Consider the following 13,631-nt stretch of genomic DNA (forward strand, 5'->3'; position numbering starts at 1 on the left):
AATTCGGGCGAAGTTTCGCGCGGACGTGGACTCGAAGAACACTGCTTTACAATCTTCCAAACCTCGCGCCTGTTCCTCGCGTTTGATCGCCACCACTTGCGCTCTTTCTAGTTACCACTTGCGCCGCAAGATGGCGACTGTTTTCCCGTGTGACGTTCACAGTTATTGGCGACTTTTTTACCTTATCCGTTATGTTTTTAAACGAACAGAATACGCGACCGGTTTCCATATAGATTTATCAATGAAACGTCAATTAACTGGATTTAAAACACACGCTCGGCAAGATTGTACCGTTTAAGTGCAATTTCACCACAGCGCGTCACCGACAGTGTATCATGCCCAGACTGCCCAGTGGCTGATAATTTTTTTAGATCTCTTAACAAACCTACGCCAACATGCAGTGGCCGTCGTTTACTCTGATACTTACAGAAATATTTCTGGCTTACATCGCTTACTCTATTTACAATCTGTCCCTGCTGTTCGTTGCCCCTTCTTGCGAGGAAGGCAAACCTTGCTTGACGTCCTACTTGAGGCAAAAGCCAAGCTTGCAGTTGCAGATTTATAGCTCCGTCGATGGGTACCCAGACGACAGGCAGGTGGATCATGTCTACGGCACCGACGACTTGAACTACACGCATCCGAATAGTTTGTGAGTGTACGGTTTATTGTACTCGGGCTGTAGTACCTGTAAAACGGTCTATCGGTATTGCTTTCCTTTTTCAGCCCCGTGACTCTGCGGGTTCCACGTAAAACAAGAAATAATGGAACACTGTTTCTCCACGTTATTGTTGCGCCTAACTCTAAGAGATACAGCAAAAGTATCGCCGATATACAGAAGGTAGTAAAGACTGGCATAAGCTACGTTCGTGTGTGCTTTCTGCTTAACCGAAGTACGTTTCAGGATCCATACGTGTCCTATACTACAATTAAGATGACTCAGTACACAGTTCCCGAGGCGGAGGCTTTTAATTTGTTAGGCGAGAAGGATAGGGATACTAAAAGGAAGAAGGAGAAGGTAATACGGCCTGTGACGCATATTAAGAGTCGCATTACGTTTACGCTGATGACTGACGACGTGAAGCTGCCTGTGCATAATGTACCGATGGAACTTATCAATCATCTGAAGTATGTAAATAATAGCCGCAGCTACCAAGTTCTTTTCGGACAAAGGTACAGCGTACTCGCATGTTTTTCTAGAATCGTGCGCAGCAGGACATTTTTACCTATCATTAACAACGATTTCCTGCAAACCCGACATCACGACTTGGTGCGAATCACACCGCAGAACGATACGGTTAATGTTACGCTGCAGTATTCCCCGATCTCTCTGGCGAAATTAAGACTGATACTACACGTCGAAGCCACCATGCAGAGTCTGAGGAGCCTTGGATTCTCTGACAAAGATGTGGACGAAGTGAAAGGAATCTTCGCTGATACTAACATATATATTCTGGGAGGGACTTTCTTTATCGCGGCCATTCACGTATGCATACGAAACAGTGGATTTAAGGGAAGTTGAGATTACACCTTGACGTTGCGACGTTTTCTATCGTTATAGTTGCTGTTTGATTTCCTTGCCTTTAAGAATGACGTGAGTTACTGGAGAGGGAAGGATAATCTCGTGGGCCTCAGTAAATGGACCGTTATATGGCGCACGTTTAGTCAGACCGTAGTTTTCCTGTATTTGCTGGACGAGGGTTCCTCCTTGCTTGTTCTTATCCCGACGGGAATTGGATCTGTTATCGAGGTAACACACATTAATGCGGACGCGCATTTTGGCGAAGCGCGGCGAAGCGAATCGATGAAATTAATAATAATTAATTGACGACCTTAATGCATTTATGCGAAGAGCTTTTACGCTCCATTTACGCCCAGACTCCAGATTCATACCTGTACCTTTTTCAACAGATATGGAAACTGAAGAAGGTGCTGAAATTTCGACTGAATAAGAATCGAAACAACCAGGCCGAAATAAGGACTAGGGAATTCGACGCAGAGAGCATGCATTATCTAAGTTACTTGTTATATCCCGTTGTGGTCGGGGGTGCTATTTATTCATTACTTTATCAACCGCACAAAAGGTCTGTGATTGCTCTGAAATCTGTCTCGAGTCTACGCCACATCTTTACATGCCTGGTATTTGAAATTTCAGCTGGTACTCCTGGAGCATAAATTCTCTGGTGAATGGCGTTTACGCTTTCGGGTTCCTGTTTATGCTCCCCCAGCTTTTCGTGAACTATAAATTGAAATCCGTGGCGCATTTACCGTGGAGGACATTCATGTACAAAGCGTTCAATACATTCATCGACGATGTGTTTGCGTTTATAATCGTTACCCCGACCGCGCATAGGATAGCGTGCTTCAGGGATGATGCTGTTTTTCTCGTTTATCTTTATCAACGATGGTGAGTCACATTCTCCCGCGCGTACGATGTCTAGCCGCCGTTCTCGAATATTGCTTGTTGCAGGCTATACCCGGTAGATAAATCACGCCCAGACATTGATGGTGTCGCTGAGGGATCCGCGGACCTTGGAGGGTCGAATAAAAAAAAGGATTAAAATGTATTCATTGAAGCTTTATTGATTGGTCCTCATCCCAAGAGGTGGAGATTATTGCGACTCACTTAACGGCCGCCTCAATAATTTATGGTACTAATATGGACGCCTAAGTGTTGCAGCTATCACAGAGCTTCGGAAGTAATCTCTCGTCGTTCATTTGCATTTCTGCTAACGACCCGAGACATTTAATCTTTTCCCACTGTTCGGGATATATAGTAGACGTGTGTAACTTGTTAATGCGTGGCATTAGAGTGAAAATCATTCCATTACCACGCACTTTGATTGCGACGCAGTGACTTGCAACGAGAGTTTACAAATATCGTCAGTATTATATGGAAGGGAGCACTAATGCGGCGAGCTTTACTTATGTCTGCGAGTTCGTATTGTTTTTTTAAGTAATTTTGTATCTATAAACAAGTCACGATAGAATTACAATTAGTGATACGATTGTTTTACATTGCAAATAAACGTGTGCGTTTTCCGGAAATATCCAGCTCCGTGACTCAGAACATCGCTGCGCATTAATTATCACCAGTAATGATTACGATCGACAGATAACAGGATCTACAATAAGCCCGATAAGAGAGCTTGATCTAATTATAACCGTCGAATTTATTTGTACCTAGTTATCGGGTTGGGCCTCGTGCGCTCTCAGATCTCGCGAAGACCATTATGCTGCATTTTATTACGTTATGTAATTGTTCGAGGTCAATAACGAGTATAAGTGATTCCCTCAAGTGGCGTACACAGTAAATCGTTTATTAACCGCTGGTAGGATCCTGCGCTGTGATCACAGATAGTTTACGTTCGTGATCGAGCGCAACACCACTTAGATCGCCCACAGACAAGATCGGATACTTACGCGGCATAATCTTGAAACTGAAGATAACAAGTGAACTTTGTGTTCGAGGATACGCACGCACTGAACGCGTCGTGCGACAGCAGATCTTTATTTAGGGGTACAGGTAGCCCGATGCCCATTGCGATTGGCATTAAATTTCTGTCCCCGAGTGAAACAACTACCTCACGATGGAGGGCATTCTTTTTGTCATTAAACTCGTGCTGTCCATTTCTCTGCCTTTATGGGCGTATTATTGGCTCAGCGATGCGTTTAAAAAGCAGCCTTGCTCAAGGTCGGCCCCGAGTTACGAAATTACGAGTAAGTATAGTCTGCATAGTTGAAACAGATCCGGCTGGATCATATTACAGCGGTAAATATTGCTTTCAGGTGTTAATTTCTTACTAAAACGCTGGTGGGCAGAGTGCTCCCTAGGTATGAAAAAGAAGGAAAACATGAATTCGAATAATTTCAAAAGGAACGATCTAGAGAACTCGAGGATCACGGATAATGATGTAAGCTTGTTACATTAGCATAGCGACTGTTGTGTTCGTAATTTACATATGATTTTGATTCTAGAGTACCAACAGCTTGCTTTTCTATGCTGCGGATCAAACAGGCAACTCCTTGTTTATTAAGTTCTCTCACAGAGGATTTAAAACCGTAGAGGTGTCGCTGCATCTTGCTACGTCGGACGGTCGACTGTACGTCCTACCTGGTACAGAAACGTTTATACAACAAACGCAGCCTTTCAATGCGAAGCAGAACACTGCTGATTGATCTCCTTCTTTCACAGGGAATCCTGATACCACGTTGGTGAGCAGTTTTAATCAGGAATGGACGGCAGCCGGTCTTAAAATTGAGGTGCTGGAATCCCAGCAACGTTGGAGGGTAGTTTACAATGGCATGCTGAGGAACTTGGCGCAGGGTGGTGAATGCAGCGATGAGAATGTTGAACATATTCGTTTGAACTTCCTGTAAGAGAGACAGCATCCGCCTGTTCGGCCAGCTTTGTTGGGAGCTGATGGATTAATCTTTTGTCTAGATTTATTGGAAATTCGGAGCAGTTAAAGTGGCCAGCGGATTGGAGCCACAAGCTGCACGCTGAGGCGTTAGCTCGTGAACCGTGGAGAAGCCCCAAATGGATGAACAAAATGTAGAACCATATAAATGCTTACGTAATTCTTTGTTGTTTATAGAAGTGGTGTAATGGTTTTAATTGTAGAAAGCTACTGGATCACACGGGCGTCGATCACTTTGGATCTATGTTGGGCCAAGTAACATACAAAGATGGATCTGTTTCTACGTTATATCTGCGCGGACTTCATCAGCACCGTTGGGGAAAACACGAATCTCACGAGTTTCACAAATCCGTCACCTTGTTCGGCGTAATGTCTTCCGGAGCCATGTATTATCTTAACGGGAGTAGTACGAAGCACAGTTTTCCACAGTAAGTGGAAAAGATCATAGCAGCTTCACTTCGAAACTTCTGGTACTTATTCAAGGGTCTTCAATTGCAGACTACTATGCGGTCAGTTTAGAGACAGTAGCGAGCAGATCTTTAGCATAGACGGAATGGAAATCAAGTTATCTGATTTCACGCAAGAGAAACTTACTAGCCGCTCGGAAAGCAAAATGTGGTTCACAGGTTACCCACAGTTCATATGAAAATTCTGTTTCAGAAGAGCTCTAACTCTAAGTGCATAACTGTTGTGTATTTAATTTCAGCCAGAGGGAAAGAGTATAATATTCTCGCGAAACCCGAGAGTCCGTTGACATTGTACTACGGCCAACCATGGAACTGGGTGAATACAATTGCTACTGTGAAGTTAGAGTTAGATGGGAAATTAGGTATTAAGGCAGAGGCATTTCGATACAGTGTTTGCGCATTATGTAACGTTGAATGAGGTCGATCTTTTTGCAGGCATTGGATTGATACAACTGTGCCATCCTTACGATGGGCCATGTCAGGCGAAAACCCCCGTGAAACTGCGGCATTTGAAACAAGTCCACGCACACGTGGAAAGAACGGATTACGTGCTACGCTTTGACGACGAAAAATGCCGAAATGAAAATATCGTTGGCGGGAAAGGGTTTTCCCTTGCAATGTTGACTTCGATCGAAGACAGGGACGTACGTAGCGATTCAAACTTCACGTCCATTTACTTGAATCCCTTGGCATATTTAAATCCACGCTTACGCTTGCAGTTTATTGTACCAGGAGGATTCTGCGTGACAGTCTTTGCCTTCGAGCTGCAATTGCACACGCACAAAGCGTTGCAGAAGATGATCAATGACATCGAGGACGTCAGCGTTGGCAAAAAGGACGGTGATCTTCAAAAATATTGCGAAGAGTAAATCACCTTTCTCGCTGGGATTATAGATCGCTTAATCTCTCAGTACTAAGAGGTTTATTTTTTTTTTTCTTTTAGGGCGGTTCGTATTATTCAATCGACTCCCATGGTGGACGAAGTAAAGAATGCCATTTTAAAAGCGATAGAAAATTTAGAGTCACTAGATGACAGCGATAAGCCACACAGGTACGCGATAAGATCCAGCGCAGTTGGCGAAGACAGCGAGGAAACTTCGGCAGCTGGGCAGAATTCGACGTACTTGGGTATTGAAGGCGCGGATAATATTATCAAGAGTGTAACCATGTGTTGGGCAAGTCTGTTCTCGAATCAGAGCGTCAAGTACAGGTACCGTGGTATTATTACGAATGAAATTCGTGGACACTGGTGTACAGCGATTTATACCGTAGGAAGCAGCACGGTCTATTCATAAAAGCGTCTATGGGAGTTTGCGTGCAGAAGATGGTGAACGCTGATGCGGCTGGCGTGATGTTCACCAGACACCCGACTACCGGAGATCCCTCGAACTTAGTTATTACTGGCAACTATGGATTAGGAGAGGTACCATTAAACTAAACTCAATTGCAGAGACATTGACATTCAGGAGCCTAATGACAACCTGTTCGTTCCGTTGCAGACTGTTGTCTCAGCAGCGGTGGAGCCTGATACCATAGTAGTGCACAAAAGTTGGAACAATAAGTTAACTATAAAGAGTTCCGTGCCAGGGAATAAGAGGCAGAAAATGTTAGTGGGAAAGGGTGGAGTGGTCACGATCGAACTGAATGACCACGAGAATAAGGCGGTTTGCATATCAGAGGAGATTGCGCTACGATTAGCTGCGATAGGATTGGATTTGGAAGCTCTGTTTAGCAGTGCTCGGGACGTAGAGTGGGCAGTGATAGGCGAGAAGATATATTTACTTCAAGCGCGACCCATTACCACTTTATACGCCTGGACGGACTTTGAGCTGACGCACGAATTAGACTCTGGTGTGCCTGGCGACTCCGATTTGATAACGTTTGCCAATGTAGGCGAGGTGTTTCCGAACCCGATATCACCTCTAACGCTTTCCATGATTGTGAAAGCCTTCAATGCAGAATTAAATAAAGCGTGCCACAGTGTCAGTCGGCAATTTTTCTGTACCGTAGGCATGAGGATATCTATGAACTATTATAATGTAAGTTATCTCGCGAATCTAATGCAGCGACCAGTAGAACAGAGAAGGGAAACGCCACCGGTTGCCTTTGTTGCAGATGTTCCTACGAGATCCCAGAAAGGAAATAGTGATTCTGAATAAAGTGGCCGATATAGCTCTCTGCGGAGAGGTTATAATTACACCGGAAATCCATAGAACCAGTCTCGAAAGAAACGGCGTAGCTACTGCCTTCCGTAGGTTCGCTCTGCTTTACGGAATGCTGAGGGACGCAGTGAGGAACAGCAAGGTAGAGAAACGTGCCAAAGAAATATGCGGAGGTTTAGTACTGAAGCCAGAAGAATTTCACACCGCCTACAGCTTGTACAATGAGATCAATCGAAAGTATCCTGTATATGTAGAAGTAAGTCTCCAAATACCGTAGATACTAACAGATCATTGAAAATGAATTAATATTTCAGGCGACAGGGTGTCACATGCATACGTCGAGAGTGAGCGTTAGCTTTCAGATCCTAGCGATGGGGTTGTTAATAAAAGGCTACAAAGACTTTGTGCCAGACCATTTCACAGACATCGCGGTCTTGTTCGGCTCCTGCAGCGATTTGGTTGGCACCGAGGTGCTAACGGGCCTGAAGAAGATCGTGAACTACGTCAAGAAGAGTGAGAAGGAAGAAGAATTCAAGAAGCTGGATCCTAAGAAGGTTATGGATTGGTTGAAGGTCAATTGCCCACTGGGAGCGAAGGAGTTGGAGAAGTTTCTCGAGGAGCACGGTCACAGATGCATTCAAGAAATGGATTTCTGGGCCGAACCGTGGTCCCTTAAACCCGAGAACCTTGTCGTCATGCTTCAGGTACATTGACTTGCTCGAAACACCGTAGTGCCATTTATCGTATAAACAAATCCTGACGTTCTCATTAGACAATGATAATGTCCCCCAATCTGACCAACGCGAACAAGACAATTACCGCGGCGGACACAGTGGCGTCATTAAAGACACCGAAGTCAGCTGTCACCAAAGCGATCCTGGAGAAACTGGTGCCTCTCTCTAGAAACGCTGTCGTGCGTAGGGAAATGACGAAATCGTTATTCGTGAGCGTTGTACACAAATTTAGGCTAGCTATCAAGAAACTTGGGGAGCTGATGGTTTTAGAAGAATATCTACCCAGCGAGGATCTCGTGTTCTTCTTAACGAACGAGGAAATAGGACAAGTGCTGACTCACCGTAACACAACGTTTATCCAAAAGTAATTAGATCGTTGTTTGATTTTGTGGTCTATTTGATGACCACTGTAACATTTCTTCTTTTAGAGCTTCCCGTAGAAGAAGAATTTTCCCGAGACTGAAGGAACAAAACTACACAGAATTGAATACTGGTATGCCGATTCCTACGAAGGTAAGCGCATGGTTCTATTTAATAAAAGCACGGTCAATATGTAGGAACTGAGAGACGATGTTTGGATATTGCAGGATGATTTAGAGGTGACGGTGACTGAGGGATGCGTAAAGATTCAAGGGACACCGGTATGTCGTGGCTCTGCATTGAACAGGGCATGCGTGATAACGGATATATCAGATGCTCACCAGATACAACACGGTGATATTCTAATTACCCATGCTACCGACATTGCTTGGAGCCCGTACTTCCCTTTGTTGAGCGGCGTTGTTACAGAAATGGGTGGGCTTATAAGCCACGGGGCCGTCGTGGCTAGAGAGTACGGCCTGCCCTGTATAATAGGCGCTAAGAAGGCTACGCGCACCTTCCAAACGGGTAAGCAGTCGTGCGCGAGTATGCTTTCAAACTCAAGAGAATACTACATTGATGTATGAACGTGTTTTTAGGCGATACTGTGTTACTGGCCGCAGATGCTGGCGTTTTGCAACTAGTAAAGAAGCTCGACCAGGAAAAGGTGTAAAGACTTTCGAATAACACTTAGCCAGATTAATTAAATAAATTTGTAATAAACAAGTTATATTTCCGCGCGGTACGCGCGAGTTCATTTATACAGCTTTACATCTCAAGATGACATTGATTTCCCAAGATAATAGCAGTGAGTGTGGGGGGGGGGGGACTGCAAAAGAGACTCCCATTGTATTCGGTGTAGAAATACGACGAGCGTGATGGATTACTTACCTCGCTCCTTAAGTTACTATTAGAACTATACAGTGGTAACGCGATCGGGATCGGCTACCTTTGCTGGAGTATTATTTCTTGTATCACCGGCAAGACACGACAACTGCAGCTGCATGGACGTTGTCACTTTTGATAACAGCATGTCGATACGCATGCGGTCCTCGTTGCTAACGGACTGGGGTATCGCGTCCAGAGCCTCCTCAAAGAAATTTCTATGGGTCGAAGAGCTCTGTTAAACGCTGTTTAAACATCCGGGAACAAAGGAAGAAGCCCAGATAATTACTTAGCCCTAGTTGTACTATAAGACTGCAAGACGTTCCGTAGGAGCGTGATATCGGTCCGTGCCTGCACAATCCCAGCGGGGCGAAATTGCGTGACGCACGACATGAGCCTGGCAAGTTCCTCTGCTACGGTTTCTACGATGTGCGACAGCACACGGTGCAGCAAAGCTGGCGCGACGCGGCGTACCTAGGAGAAGAGACTTAGATTCTACGAAGCCAGTGTATGCCTAAGAAAATTATAGCCGACACTCACTTCCGCGTGAACCGCGACTAAATTCGCCAGTATTTCCTGCGCGTAAGGCCGGACGTGAGTCGGCTCGATTTCGAAATCCCATTCCAAACCACCCAGGTACATGCTGGGCTCAATCGTACCGACCAACGGGTCGCAACGGCGCTCCAAGTACGCGTCTAAAACGGCGTTATCCAACGTCTCCAGCTGCGTCCAGTCGGACTTCCATCCGACGGCGCTCGACAGGCTCGGGTAATCCAAATCCTTGAGCGCATCTCCGATTCGCGGCAGGATGGTGTTGAGCGTGTAACGGATGTTACTTAATGAGATCAGGAGGCATTGCTCCCATGTCTGGCGGAAGAATCAGAAGTAATTGTTATTTATTGTAGTTTATAATGACGGAGGTAGTAGACGCGTCATGTGCCCAGAAGTAAAGTTTGCAGTCTATAAATATGGACTTACTGGGCCTTGATGTTTGTTGTTCTTGCTTTTGTAGCCGGAAGGAGACCCAACCAGCTGAGAGACGGATGCTTCGTCGTCCTCCAGAGCTTCCTCGCAGCCACTGAATGCCAGCTGCTGCAAGCATCGCGCGAACGACGTGAATAATGTCTTGATAGAGTTGTAGTAGAGCAGCTGATGAGTAGTATTGGAGAACAGCGCTCCTTCTCGAGGACCGCACGCGACCATCGTGTCTCGAGCTCGCGTTGAAACTTCTATAACCATTTCCTCGAACAGATATGGCTGTTGAATGTTAGAGAGCAGGTATATTTCATCGAGGCATGGGCACAGAAAATCCTGATGTACTGAAGTGAATAATTACCACTCTGGTAACGCCACCGTCTTCGTTCAAATATTCGATCTGCCAAGTTTCTCTCTTGTGCAAGGCTGCTATATTCTCCGCCGTTTGCTTGAACAGGGCAGTGAAGCATTGCAATCTGGTTGGAAAGATTCATAGTTGATTCTACAGCAGAAACGAAGAACATTTTCGCAAAACGTTCCATACCTTAAATCGAGTATCAGCTTCCCGAAGATATCTAACGCGTCGCTGGGTAGGTCCAGGTGAATCAGCGAAGCGTACATTTGCCTAATCCTGCGCAAGATGTGTAACAGCCATAATGCGTCCAGATCATTGCTGCACGTGTTTCTCATGGCCTCCATGGCATGTTGCATGCTCGACAGCACTAGATTCTAAATCGGAATAGTTCGTCGTGCGTGATAAAATCTGTACATCCCGATGACTCTAATTTATTACAAACTTTTTTCATTGGCATTGATTTACTTTGAATGGTGTCTGCTTCTCCGCATCCACGGCAACATGCAGTTGCCCCGTGAAATAACTCTGACCCAATCTCCACAGGTCCGGTAATTGCTCAACGACGATATCACAGATTGCTTCGATACAGGATATCTGCGGCGGTACGCTGGTACCATCGTTCTTGTTCGATTTGAATTGTCTATTGCTTTGCGAGGTCTTCATTTTCATCGAGTCGTCGACACCCGAATTGTCCGTTTCTAAGTGCTCTTGTACGCAAGCGGTAATACTTTTCTTCAAGTAACTTGCATGCGAAACTGAGGGAAGTGGGTGTTATCATTTTACTTTACGCGATAGCATTGTATGGTTCAGTGGCGGATTTAACAGGGCGGGCTGATGATCAGTTGCCACCTAGGCCCCTGCATAGAAGGCCCCGCAGGGCCCCATGACCCAAAAAAAAACATGATTAAGTATAGGTATCTAAACACTAAATTTTTTTCCGTGCTACTACGCTTGGCCCGTTTTTAGTAAACTACCTCTTCGTTTTCCCCCAAAAGTGGGCCCCTCGGAACGTTTGCCACCTGGGCCCTTTTTCTTAAATCCGCCACTGGTATGGTTTAAACGTTACGCATACCTATTGCATCCCAAGCTGGATCTCCGTCAGCTTCCAAGTTAACGAGGTTCCTAATTATCTTTTTATGCTCCTCCAAGCTGAAGGGCATTTCCTCGAGCTTGTTCCTCAGGAACACCTTGAGCATCTCGACCCTGTTGTCGATTTCCTGCAATACCTTTTTAAAAACGTCGACTTCCGTGCTCTTGAATAAATTCTTCACCCTGGCATAGTCGTTAATCACAAGATCGTAGTTGCCGCGCTTTATGTTTTTCTCTATATTAATTGGCATACAAAAGAGGAATTTGTATCGCTGCATTACGGCAAGAGCGTTCCTCGTTGCGTCCGCTCTGTCTCTTCTTGCTAGCACATCGTCGAACAATTTATTAGCCTCCGACATGGACTGCTGAATAGCCGTCTCCAGCTTTTCAGTGGGGTCACTGCCGTAAGTCTTCATGTCCGTTTCAAATTGCTCTTTCAGCAACATTATCGTATCCAGTTGTTCCATTACTGATCCTACATTGGCCTGAACAGAAGCACAAACGAATAAACAAAGGCATAGGGACTAAATATTCTGTTCTCATTATTTAATCACCTTCAAAAATGACAATTGACCCTCCTTCTGAGAGTTCACTTTCCTCTTAAGAAATGCCAATCCAGCTTTCAGGTCCTCGAAAGTGGTGGCGTGGTGATGCTGCAATAGGAACCAGCCAGGATGGAACTTGTCGTTGGTGAGATCTCCGCTACCTTCCCCGAAAAGCTCGATCAACTCATCTTCGGGAAACTTTTTCCTGCAAAGAAACTTGTTAGGGCATTTCCTTTAATCGATACGCGCAGAGTACGAACGTACTCGTTGCCTTCTACGCTCAGACCCAACGGGTCCTCCTGTTGATAGTTGGTCGGAGAGAGCGTTCTTCTTCCCCATACAAAACTCTGCGTGGGAGCTTCTTCCACCCATACCGCGGACTCTTTCATAGGACCTATAGTTTCATGGTAGCCACGGAACTGTACAGTCGACGTTCCTTGCCCTCCACTACGGGTGGTTACAATGATATCCCCGCGACCTTTGCATGGTCCCGACCTGGCGATGATTTTGTTGCTGGATTTCCATTCAGCCGACAGGAGGCAATCGCACCCGCATATCGTTAAACCTGTGCGTGTCAGATGTCACACGAATAAGAAGGTGATATAGTTTCAATCGCTGCTGACAAGACTAACCTATGAGATCGTGAACCTGGCTTCCAAGAAATTCACCGCGAACGATCACGCGAGTTCCCGGCGGACCCTCTTTGGGTGATATCCCCGTCACCACCGGCGGAAGACCCATCTTTTTGATTACACTTGAATAGAAAATCCCTTCTATCTTCGCACACGTAAATATCGATCACGCATAATTCTAACCTCGACCATTGATCCGTGATCGTGGCCCAAGCGTTCACTTTACAAACGCTGCGAGTGCACTAAAACATTTCTAAACGTTCTCCAAGCCCTCCTGAAACCTAAATCGTTAACTACGAGCCGTGGAACGAGACGTGGGTGTACATGCTAGAGAAAAACCCGTCTCCTGTCAAAATAGATGACGGCTGATTACCTAATGACAGAAGCGGCCATTGACGTCCTTAGGGTAGGAGGATCCCTGAGTATTTTCGAAATCCCATTCCCTTTCGCGACTGCCGCATTCTTGAAATCCGATTACCTTACTCCGCGGAATAATACACGGGATACTGGAATAACACACAAATATTTCGGATCACACGATTACATTCAACTCTCGCCCCTACGAATGAGGATGTTACTGTAAATAACAGTGTACAGTTACGACGACACATCTGCCAGATAAAAGGACTGACACATTGCTGTTTAAATGATTCTCCTTATCGATAGATATCTGTTTACACACAATACTCCCTATGGAAACCCGAGTATCGCAGAATCGCAGAGAGAACTTCCAGTTACAAGATCTCTCACGGATCGCGGAATGATATTAATATTAGAATAGAATAGAAACACTGCGCGGCTACATTATTTATTTCTTATTTGAAACGCGTACACACATTGACAAGCAGTAATAAACCGTAATAAACAAACCGGCCTGCGCATGCTCGCCGTGAAAGACAGAAATTGAAGACAGCTCTCGTAGACGAGGATATCGGTATCGTTCCTCAGCAGTTGAACGAAACTAGCCGGGCGCCGGCCCATGGAGGTCCACCTTCAGCTGAGATCGAGC

The 13,631-nt window shown here is 45.4% G+C and overlaps 3 protein-coding genes across 4 annotated transcripts; 2 read left to right on the forward strand and 1 right to left on the reverse strand.

The window, feature by feature from the left end:
• Nucleotides 1-165: 165 nt before the first annotated feature.
• LOC143369876 (lipid scramblase CLPTM1L) lies at nt 166-2,564 on the forward strand. The gene is made up of 8 exons (XM_076814316.1): nt 166-649; nt 724-838; nt 902-1,125; nt 1,198-1,483; nt 1,559-1,747; nt 1,909-2,081; nt 2,153-2,404; nt 2,468-2,564. Exons 1-8 carry the CDS (start codon nt 396-398, stop codon nt 2,556-2,558), a joined length of 1,584 nt encoding a protein of 527 aa, XP_076670431.1. The 5' UTR covers nt 166-395; the 3' UTR covers nt 2,559-2,564.
• A 143-nt stretch (nt 2,565-2,707) lies between these two features.
• Nucleotides 2,708-8,868, forward strand: LOC143369870 (rifampicin phosphotransferase-like). The gene is made up of 19 exons (XM_076814299.1): nt 2,708-3,717; nt 3,787-3,911; nt 3,976-4,114; nt 4,193-4,373; nt 4,442-4,552; nt 4,622-4,846; nt 4,917-5,044; nt 5,125-5,247; nt 5,321-5,529; nt 5,605-5,750; nt 5,829-6,095; nt 6,158-6,308; nt 6,385-6,924; nt 7,001-7,303; nt 7,362-7,751; nt 7,820-8,145; nt 8,210-8,294; nt 8,369-8,669; nt 8,741-8,868. The coding sequence occupies exons 1-19, from the start codon at nt 3,588-3,590 to the stop codon at nt 8,812-8,814; spliced, it is 3,954 nt and encodes a 1,317-aa protein (XP_076670414.1). The 5' UTR covers nt 2,708-3,587; the 3' UTR covers nt 8,815-8,868.
• On the reverse strand, nt 8,845-13,457 carry Sec5 (exocyst complex component secretory 5). Of its 2 annotated transcripts, none has more exons than XM_076814308.1 (12): nt 12,996-13,457; nt 12,623-12,896; nt 12,255-12,555; nt 12,000-12,195; nt 11,429-11,930; nt 10,822-11,111; nt 10,546-10,730; nt 10,363-10,477; nt 10,005-10,283; nt 9,567-9,893; nt 9,316-9,500; nt 8,845-9,244 (listed from the first exon to the last, which is right to left on the reverse strand). In XM_076814308.1, the coding sequence occupies exons 2-12, from the start codon at nt 12,729-12,731 to the stop codon at nt 9,058-9,060; spliced, it is 2,676 nt and encodes an 891-aa protein (XP_076670423.1). In that variant the 5' UTR covers nt 12,732-12,896; nt 12,996-13,457; the 3' UTR covers nt 8,845-9,057. The 2 variants fall into 2 exon arrangements, with proteins under 2 accessions (XP_076670423.1, XP_076670422.1); XM_076814307.1 differs by having other exon boundaries at nt 8,845-9,010; nt 9,048-9,244; nt 12,623-13,457.
• Between the last annotated feature and the right edge of the window lie 174 nt (nt 13,458-13,631).

This window comes from Andrena cerasifolii, chromosome 6 (genome assembly GCF_050908995.1).
Source record: "Andrena cerasifolii isolate SP2316 chromosome 6, iyAndCera1_principal, whole genome shotgun sequence".
Taxonomy (NCBI): Eukaryota; Metazoa; Arthropoda; class Insecta; order Hymenoptera; family Andrenidae; genus Andrena; species Andrena cerasifolii.